The sequence below is a fragment of the Pholcus phalangioides genome, unplaced genomic scaffold (genome assembly GCF_987345545.1).
Source record: "Pholcus phalangioides strain wild (caught in Gottingen) unplaced genomic scaffold, Ppha-v1.0 ptg000011l_1, whole genome shotgun sequence".
NCBI lineage: Eukaryota > Metazoa > Arthropoda > Arachnida > Araneae > Pholcidae > Pholcus > Pholcus phalangioides.
Window position 1 is genome coordinate 51641088 of NW_028301604.1, and position 10563 is coordinate 51651650.

At 34.3% G+C, this 10563-nt stretch overlaps 1 protein-coding gene across 2 annotated transcripts in view; it reads right to left on the reverse strand.

Moving 5' to 3' along the window:
- The window catches only part of LOC149080544 (cytochrome P450 4C1-like), a 44771-nt gene extending 35319 nt beyond the window's left edge, over positions 1–9452 (reverse strand). The window contains exons 1-3 of one of the 2 annotated variants that reach the window (XM_089239643.1): positions 8823–9452; positions 2414–2526; positions 1738–1823 (exon numbers count right to left, since the gene is read on the reverse strand). In XM_089239643.1, the coding sequence (XP_089095769.1) occupies positions 1738–1823; positions 2414–2526; positions 8823–9084 (461 nt within the window). In that variant the 5' untranslated portion in view covers positions 9085–9452. The remainder of the gene's footprint in view (positions 1–1737; positions 1824–2413; positions 2527–8822) is intronic. The other variant, XM_089239644.1, reaches the window with a different exon arrangement.
- Positions 9453–10563: the final 1111 nt, after the last annotated feature.

Here is a 10563-nt window from a genome sequence, read left to right on the forward strand (position 1 = left end):
TCAATAACGATTGGGGTGTTTAGTCTGCCGGGGCTTGATTCAATGATAAAGCCTCACCAGTATTCGATGGTAATTTAAAGCACTCATTGCCAAAGTCCCAGTCGCTGAAACACCTTTGTCAGATATTTAGCACAAAGGTGCTCGACATTTTGGAAGGTGTGGGCCACTTCATTGTTTTGAAATATTTCGCGGGCTTCTTAAGTTATCCAGAAATGAGTCTCGATCCTCCAAAATTATCTAAAAAGAATTGGCGCGTGTCGCTTAATTGATCTGCAAGCGTGCCGCGGGCCACTCGAGAGATCTGGAAATGTGCCACTAACCACTCAAATAGGATAATCTGCAAATGTATCACGATCCACTTAAGTGAACTGGAGGTGTGCCGTTAGTCGCTCAAGTGATTTTGAAATGTGCTTGAGACCACTCGAGAGCCTTGTTTTGTTTTTTGTTGTCACGGGCCACATCAAATGCTTCCGAGGGCCGCATTTGGAGCACAGGACATGGGTTAAGCATTTATGGCTTAACATGTTGCATCTGATGTGAGTACCAAATTTAAAATGTCTCCTATATTTTCCCATAAGAAAAACCCCAAAAATTTTCGAACCGTTTTCTATTTATATATATAATTTATGTTAAAACCAAAACAATGATTCATTTATAGAGCATCGGAAATTAAACCCAGTTAGTTTTCCAAGTTTACATTATTATTTTAACAAAAATCTCCCCGGCACAATTTCGTTATATGCTATGTGAAACATAATTTTAAACTTTGTTTTCCCATCAAAGTTGTGAAAATGTTTATCCATATGTTTTCTACATATTACGCTAGTACCACAGAAGCGGGGCCAGGTGCGTCCAAACAATTTCGGGGCACGAAAAATGTTTAGGACACCCCCTCTCTTTAACAAGATTTCATATATTTTGTGGGAAGAGGGAATCGGCATACTGAATATACACGAACGCTAAGAAATACCCCCATACAAAAAAAAATAATAATAACTACACAAATGTGAATTAACACAAAAATTAAGGAAAACTTTTGAATCGATGGATTAAAAATAATTGAAAGAACCAATGTACCAATGAAAATTCAGAATTAATGAAAGAAATAATTTCGGAATAGATTAAGATTTAGAATTAACGGAAGAAATAATTCCAGAACTATTGAAAATTCAGAATTAATAAAAGTAATAATGCAGAAATTGATTAAAATCAAGAAATAAATGGAATTAATAATTCAGCAATTGATGAAAATTGAGAAGCGAAATAAAATTTAAAAAAAAAAGAGCTCTTTTATAGAAAAATATATCTGCTCTCTCTCTCCCGAGACCGCACCGTCACCGTAAAAATATAAAATAAACTAGTTGGTGACGGTGCGGTGACGGTGCTCGGCTACGGTGCGGATATGTGTGAACGGCTGCATTGCTTAGCAAAGAATTATTCTTTGACCGTGTGATGACCTACACTCGGCCGACGCACGTGTCGGGCACGGTGCGGATATGTGTGTCCAGACCTTTAAGCGCTGTGGGTGTGGACCCGGCTTGTCTGGGAAGTTAAGGTGATTGAGGCATGTGTCTCCCACAACTAGCAATCTCTTTCCATGTGGGTTTTCAATGGTGCCAAAGTTTGGAAAATGCTACATTGTTATATCTAGTCGATGTAAAGTACATAATTGGTAAAACTTTTTCAATTCATTGATTAGACAATAAAGAAAGAGACAAAAGTAAACTATAAACCTACCTCGTTATTAGGCCTTCCTTGAACCAGTAATTGAGGAAACCGTACATGAATGTTTTCTTCAATACTGTATTGCTGTTTAATATAATCTGAAAATTTTTATTACGATGGGTTACTATAGAACACAGATATGCATAGAATATAGCATTTTCTTAGAGATTATAATGAAAAATATATAGGAATATGCTAAAGTCGTAACTTTTTATCGGCGCGTCTTATAACCGACACATGCAAATTTCACTGCAGTGCTTTTAAAAATGAAGCCATCGTACAGCGTAATTCGCACATGCAACTTTCTAGTAACCGTCTGCATCAACACGAATACAATGTCTTGATATGAATACATCTCCGTTTTCGGAATGGAGGAAGCTACTGATCATGTTTTTGTAAAAAACATTTTGATACTTATAATCGTATCCATACGTAGCTATCTGACGTAATTGGAAAAAAAATTTTAGGAATATTTTTAAAAATATTTATTTTTATTTCAACCTCTCAGAAAAGAAGATGCAAATAAGTTAAAATACGCAGATTCTAATACGAGGATTACAGGCATTAAATTGTGGTAACGTACCGAAATGCAGTTCTGTATTAGGTTGTGTTGCATATAAAATGTTTGATTTCTGGAAAAAATGTGTTAAAAATAATCATCATTAAGATTTAAGCATACACAGCATACCTCGACTGTTTCCGGAGCAAAAAATACAACTATAGGTTTCAATCCCAGCCACATGCGCCATATTTTTTCCTTTTCAAATAATTTAGTTGTTCCACATAAGATTTGAAAAGAGACTATATAGGAAAAAAAATTGAAAAAGTAAATTGCTATTTCAGTAAGAAATTCATTGGAAGTTACACGTACACAATGACAAAAATAAAATGACGTGCCGAGTGATACTCTTGAGAATGTTTTCCAGTTAAATATAAGTTAGTAATTAGATTCATTATAAAATATTATAAATAGGTAGCTAAAATAATAGTATAAATATAATTATGAATAAATTTATGAAATATATCAAAATTGTGAATAAACTTTTCAAAAAAAAGAATCTTTATTTTTTTTCTCTTAATTCCAAAGAAGTAGTAACTAAAATTTTGGGACAAGATAAAAAGGATATTTTCAACAGCTTAGTAATCGAAACGAGGATTTTTTAAAGATCTAGGTTTGCATAATAAAGTGGTTTAATCCATCATAACATACAGTTGGCAGCCCCTTCTGTCTTGTCTTCGAATAGACAAGTTTGATTGAACAGATTTACTGAAATCCAGCATTAAAATATATAGAACGTTCTCAGTAATGAAATACTCGAAATTACCTGCGTTTTCTTTTCAGGCTAATTAAACTCCGAATTAACCATGTTAACCCTTTCAGTACCACATTATTAAAGAATGAAATAATTATAATGAAAAATTATTGGTCATTTTGGTTGTAATTAAGGCCTAAAAACAAAAATAAAATAATTTTTTCCAAAAAATTGTTTAGTATTCAGCGATTTAATTAATCTGGTGCTTGAACGTTTCACCAGCACTATACGTTTATAATAAAACTAAGAAAAATAACAAACAAATACATTGAATAATATACACTCATGTCCATAAATAAAGGATAATTCAGAATCACACGGAAATCGAAATCTAAAGTAAAAATTTCACCTGTAGAATTATCACACACATCTGCAAGAATGATATGCAAATTTTAGGAAGCCACCAGATGATGCCGATAGTACGTCACAGTGACGAGAGTGTAAGAGGGGGTTATATAAGGAATGGTGGCAAAGAAGTAAAATTGTTCACAAGAGTTCTGTAAGGCACTCAGTGCCATAAGCGAATAGTTATGACATAGAGGACGCATGTGGATGATTTTTCACGTGGTGGAATTATCGGCCGCCTGGAATGTGGGCGTACTCAGATGGAAGTATCCGAGGAACTTGGAATTGCCCAAAGTGTCATCTCTAGGCTTTGGCAACGATTCCAAGATAACGGAAATGTCAGTAGACGTTACAGTACAGGTCGCCCCCGAGTTACAACGCCGAATGAAGACCGGTATTTGGCAGTAACTGCCAAAAGAAGCAGACGGAGCACAGCATCCGACCTGTCTCGTCAGCTATCTGCAGCCACGGGTACCACAGTTTCAAGGCAAACCGTGTACAGACGTTTGGGAGATATTGGTCTATATGCTTGCAGGCCTGTCAGATGTGTTCCGCTCACGGCAACTCACTGTCGGCAGCGATTAGCCTGGAGTAGAGAACATGCAATGTGGACATCGTCACAGTGGGCTTGTGTGATGTTTTCCGACGAGTCCAGATTTAGCTTGCAGTCTGATTCACGTCGGACTTTCATATGGAGAACGCCAGGTACCCGTTACCACCAAGACAACATCATTGAACGACACCGTTACGGTGGTGCAGCATTGCTCGTTTGGGGTGGAATTATACTGGGTTCCAGAACAGATCTGCATGTTCAAACCGGAACCATGAAAGCCCAAATTTATCGGGACATCATTCTGGAACAACATGTACGTTTGTTTAGGGGTGCCATGGGCGCAGAATTTGTGTTTATGGATGACAACGCCCGTCCTCACCGAGCAAACATCGTAAACGAATGCCTTGAATCTGAGGATATAACCCGTATGGAATGGCCAGCATTCTCACCTGACTTGAATCCGATAGAGCAGGCCGAACAGTTGCAGCCCGTCAACACCTCCTACATGTGTACCGGAACTTCGGAGAGCATTGCTTGCTGAGTGGAGTGATCTTCCCCAAGATCAGATCGATAATTTGATACTCAGCATGCCTAGGCGTTGTACGGACTGTATTTCATCGCATGGGAGACATACAATGTATTAACCATCATACCAACCATGAAGTTTTTGTAAAGGAGATATTTTTTACAATTGCTCCAGGGAGCAAAAGTCGTAGTTTTTATGAATGGTATCATACATACACCATCGTTTTTGTTCTTTATCTTTTGTTTAATAAATGGGCTTTATGAGTAAGTAACGTTTGTTTTGTTTCTGAACCTTTATTTGCCGGAGCTGGCATTATCCTTAATTTATGGACATGAGTGTATATATATATATATATATATATATATATATATATATATATATATATATGTATATAGAAATTTTAAAAATTCATAAAAACCGGAAAAGTAACCGAAATAAAAAACGGTTTGCAGGGTTAGCATCGGTAGGTCACGGGAATTTTTTTAAGACAGGGAAAAAAACTAAAAAAAAAAAAAACAGCCGATAGGTGTCACTGACGTACACAAATCAAAGAAAAGGTACGCAAATAACGAACAGAATGCCTCCAAATCGTTTATTAGAGCAGTATGTGTTCCACATGACAACCACCACAGGGGATAACACATTACAGGCGAGTCACAAATCCAGTAACGACAGTGTGCAGCATATCCACATACACGGTTTAAAACGGTGAACTGGTTGTGGATTAGGAGCGTTCTTATAACCATCTCATTTGCATATTTCCACCGAAGTCGCTCGTACCAGCACCACCTATCAGCTATTTTTTGAGGGTTTCCTATGGCCTTAGCGATGCTGACCCTGCAAACAGTTTTTTATTTCGGTTATTTTTCCGGTTTTTATTCACTTTTAAAGTTTCTACGGACTTGTTGCCCACCCTGTATAAAGGCTGTATAACTACTCTACGATTACAAGATGAAAACCCAAGTATAGGACAAGTAGTTTTTTCTCTAAATATGTTGATTAATAAAATTCAGTTAGATGTTTCACTCCTGCAAAAGTGTCTGTGCAATGTAAAAAAACACTGCTTCTACAAAATGTTCCCTAGCAAATGTATAAAACAAATTATGGCTTTTTTTGTGGTAAAATAAATATTTTTTTCTTCTGTGTTATTCAACGTATTTCATTGGTATTTTTTTTATTTATAATCGTATAGTGCTGGCGAAACTTACAAGTACCAGGTTAATTAAATCGTTGTGTACGATTAATTAAATAATAAAAAAATTATTTTAAGGAAACAGATATTTTCTGAATTTTATGGCGAGGTGAACTCGGAAAAGAAAGTCATCTGGTCTCCGCCGGTGCTCGAACCCAGGCCCTTTTGCATTCCGAGTAGGCATGCTACTATTTACACCACTGGAAACACGACCCCGCTTTCCTTATTTCCCGCCTCTACTATAAAAAAATATTTTGTTTTGGTTTTAGGCCTTAATTACAACTAAAATGACTAATAAATTTTCACGATAATTATTTCATTTTTTTAATAATTTGGTACTGAAAGGGTTAATATGGTTAATTCGAAGTTTAATTAGCCTGAAAAAAAACACAGGTAATTTCGAGTATGTCATTACTGAGAACGTTCTATATATTTGAATGCTGGAACATTATTTCAGTAAATCAGACAAAGTCAAACTTATCTATTCGAAGTTGAAGGGGGACTGTAAAAAAGTTCAATTATTCAATTCATGGATACGAGATCCGTAAATTGGACACAAATCGCAAATTGGTCCCATCAACATTTGCGTTCGATTCAATTCAATTCAATTTTATTCATAAATTTCAGAACAATATGAGCGGGATAAAAATTGCTAAGAAGCCGAGACATGGCTCTTACTAGCAATCACATTTTTTTTAGACAATAAATGTAAGAATTTGATTCCGAATTGGATAAAATAATAATAAATGAGAGATAAAGGCAAAAAAAAAACAAAAAAAAAACCAAGAGGAAATAAAAGGGGAGGGGGGAAACTCGAAAATGACAAAATACAAAAATACTTGGTGGTGTCAATTGTGGTTCAGCAACAATAGTAATTGGAAAAAAAATTGTCTGATCTGTTTTCCCTTCATTTTGTTCCAAAATGTTGTTAAATTGGACGTAATTAAAAAGTCAAAAGAAAAATAAACAATAAATAAAAAAATAAGTTGAAAGGGTTATTATATATATATGTTATGAAGGTAGTGAGGAAAAATTAAGGAGAGGTGACTTGTGGAAAATGGAAAGTAACATGACATATAGAAAAGGGGTTGATAAATGCAAATTTTTTAAAAGAAATGTTCATTGTTTGTGATAGTAAAAAGATGTTTTTTCAAGATTTTCTTAAAAGTAGATATAGATGCTGTACCTGTCACTAATTTCATTTGGTAAATTATTGTAAAAATTTGGAATCGGATAGGTGAAATGTTTTATCAACTGTTTTATTAATTTTTGAAATCAAATAAAAATGATTAAATCTTGGGGAAGATCTACAGCTAATAGCTCACTAGTCACCCACACTTTTTGTTGGATTCATGCAGCATGGGGATGATCTTCATTCGGATTTAGATAAGTGGTTCTCAACCTTTGGAAGCCCACATCCCGGTTGAGTTCTTTTTTTTTTTTTTTTTTTTGAGTGAAAGGCACGGTCATAAACCCGACTAATGGGAAATTGAGAAACATTAAACGAGGAGAGGACGAATCACACGGCCCGGTTTGACTAATGCCACGGCCTGGCAGTTGAGAAACGCTGATTCAGATCATCTGGTTTTGCCGGTTTTCCGATCATTAACATCTGTAATTTTTTTCGAGCTGAGCAGTTAAACGGTAAATGTAACGAAAAGAGAATGTAAAATTCCGTCTGACGTACGTTTCGACATACAATGTTGGGATTATCAAAGGAATACGCATCCGTATTTTATTAAAAAATCGACCAAATGACAATCCGAATAAAGTTCCCGTCAACTTCACATTAAACAATTAATTTTTACATAAAATTAGATGGGGAAACTTCATAGAAGTTCGTAAAAATTCGAATTAACTTCGTTTAAATTAACCAAAAGTTACTTTATATCTTCTTTTTTGAATTTTTTGTTATAATTGTAACGTGATTCGGTGTGAGTATGTGATACCACGTCTTTTTTCGTTTGATTCCTTTTATATTTCACTTTTTTAGTTCCAAACCAAACAACTGCGATACATTTGTTGAGATTATATGTTGATATACCTGGCATTCTCGACTTGACTTCGGTATAGCTCAGTTGTATCCTATATTATACAGTTAATACTATTATATTCCGCCAACTGTATCAGAGGCGGGAAAATTCGGAAAAAATAATTTTTTTCTTTACAGAAGTGTTTCATTTACAGCCTTATGGTTATTTTTTTTTCTAATTTGAAGTGTAATTTCTATTTGTATTTTTTCTAATATTTTCAGTTAAATTGTTGTCAAAGGAAGAACATCTTCCAAATTACTAAGTTTTGTTATATAGTTTCTTTCGTTACTCTCTTCAAAAAAAAAGAAAGAAAAAAAGTGTGATTGACACCAGTTATTCTTTCTAAATACAGTACTGTGCCATAACTGACTCTACCAAACAAACGTGTGGAATAGAACTCCCAAGGATTAGTCTGTTTTCGCATACCTTGAAAGTATCGTAATCGCATTCTTACACCAAGCGGTGATTAAAGAATACAACGAAAATAAATACATTATATTTACCATAGAGGGGAGGGAAGATACATATATTCCCCCTTGTTTATATGAATATTTTCCACACAAATATTAGAAAAGTTGAGATATACTTAACACGATTATACGATTAACACGATTATACAGTTTGAAACAAAAACCGTAACATTTTCATTCGGTAGCATATAGTATATCGTAATGTAGCACACATACATTAGCGTGCGGATCACGTAATGTAAGCATTCACAATTTTTGCAATGCAAAAAAAAAAATCCCTCTTTCTTATTACTTCAAAGCAGGCATTGAAATAAATCATTTTTATAAGACAACTTCACACCGTACGACACAGACTATGATTGCAAGTTTAAGTCTTAAAGCTCTATGTGAGAAAATGTTCGGTTTTTGTATCTTTCCTGATACGTTTTTAAGTAAGGTACATACCTAAACAAATTCATACCGACTCTCAGATAATTTAATGCCGGTTGATTTCCCTTCACTGCGAAATATATTTTGCAGTTATATTTTTATATCCTGAATAATCGAGGAATTTTATACTTTCATATAGAAAATATTTTCCGTCACTTAAAGTTGTAAAAAGAATCTATAAAAATCATAAATCGAGAGAAAAGGCAAAGTAATTTTTCAAATCAGTTGGTACTCACGTATGTTAGTCTTTACATTACAGCGTAACAACGATCTTGCTATAGCCAGGTACAATAGAAAAAAGTTCACTTTGCATCCAGGAATTCGCCATATCAAATCGTGAATCCTTTTCCGCTGTACATATTTTTTCACTAAAAAGTATGTCAATAATCCGGCTGCAATAAAAACTCTGTACCGTGTTACTGAAAGAAGAGGCAGTACATAATTTAGGGCTTGATATTGTTTGCCGAACATATCAAAAGCTGTGGTGACAGTAAACATGACGGGAGAGTTTCTTCAAATTCAGACCGTGTGAAATAAAAATAAAATGATTAATACTTGATGATAATCATCAAAATTATTCGTTTTTAACTGAAACCGATTCGAAGTCGAACTTCGAATCAGTTCTCAATAACTAAGGTGTTGGCCACGTAAATCAATCAGAACCTGGAAACAAAAATGAGTAAGTCGGGGGTTTTTCCAATACGGATCAGAATAATTTTGTATGCACAGCTTGCAGAACTGTAAACATATAATTTCGTTCACCAGAATCACTATCTTGCCGATCAGTTTCACTTTTGTTGTTATACGGAATAAATGTTCTTTTCGAATATTCGAAAGAATTGAAACTCATTGGTACGTCGGAAGAACTAGTTTCTCTTTCCTAACAAATGTCGTTAAAAGAAAACACCTTTTTTAGTTTGTAATTCTACTCACTGTTTCGTAACTCACTCGCTTTCCATCGGTTATATCACGAACTCGTAATATTTACGTAATATAACGTTCCTTTAACCATCACTTTCACTATCAACTAGGTCATATGATGTAATAGCTAATCCACTGAGACTTTTCATTCTTGGCCTCTGAAAGTAGGCCGACAAGTTCAATGTCAGGTGAAAGTGACATTCAGCTTGATTTCACTAGTTTCAGAAAAAAAAATTCTGTTCATTATCGAATGCAGGAGAAAACAGTATACGTTAATGAATTTTACAACTTAAATGCGATGATGCGGAAAATATATTTATAAATATATGACGATAAGTAAAACACAACCTAGCTATCGATTTGGGAAACGCATTTTATATACAAGTACATTGGTTTTAGTTAGACTTCATTAGATTATCATCTCGTCATCATTGTACACTGCTCAAAACAATTAGTGGACATATATTTAAATTTATTAAAATTTAGTTAATGATTAACTCTTGTGACACAGCTCTTTGTGTTAAAATACAAAAATATTCTTTGTCAATATTTTATCAATTAAAATGTTTGAAAACCACGTTAAATAAAAACTACATTTCCGCTACTGATTGTTTTGTGTAGTATCTTTTAAAACTTTTTTTCGAGTACGAAATTATTGATAAATAAATCATTTTTCATTCACAGATTTCTTTTTAGTTTTAGCATAATTTTATATCGCCTAGAAATAACAACCGACACAATGTGAAATTTGAGCAACAGTTCGGAAGCCCACAAAATATCTGAGAATTCCCTTAAATGTTTCGGAGTTCAGCCAAAACTTATTACATATAGGGTGCATAGCTAACTCCTAGTACCACAAATTACACAGATCTGCAAAAAAAAAAAAAAAAAAAAAAAATTCAGCTGTATGGGATATATTTGGTGATTTGTATATTTTTGGGTTACTGAAACCGAAAATAACCTCGGTTTTTCTTCATCACGTACAGTTTTCTGGCAAACTCAGGTTGGCTTTTTATTAAAAAACACACTGCTAAAGAAAGAACGGCGAAGAAAGTG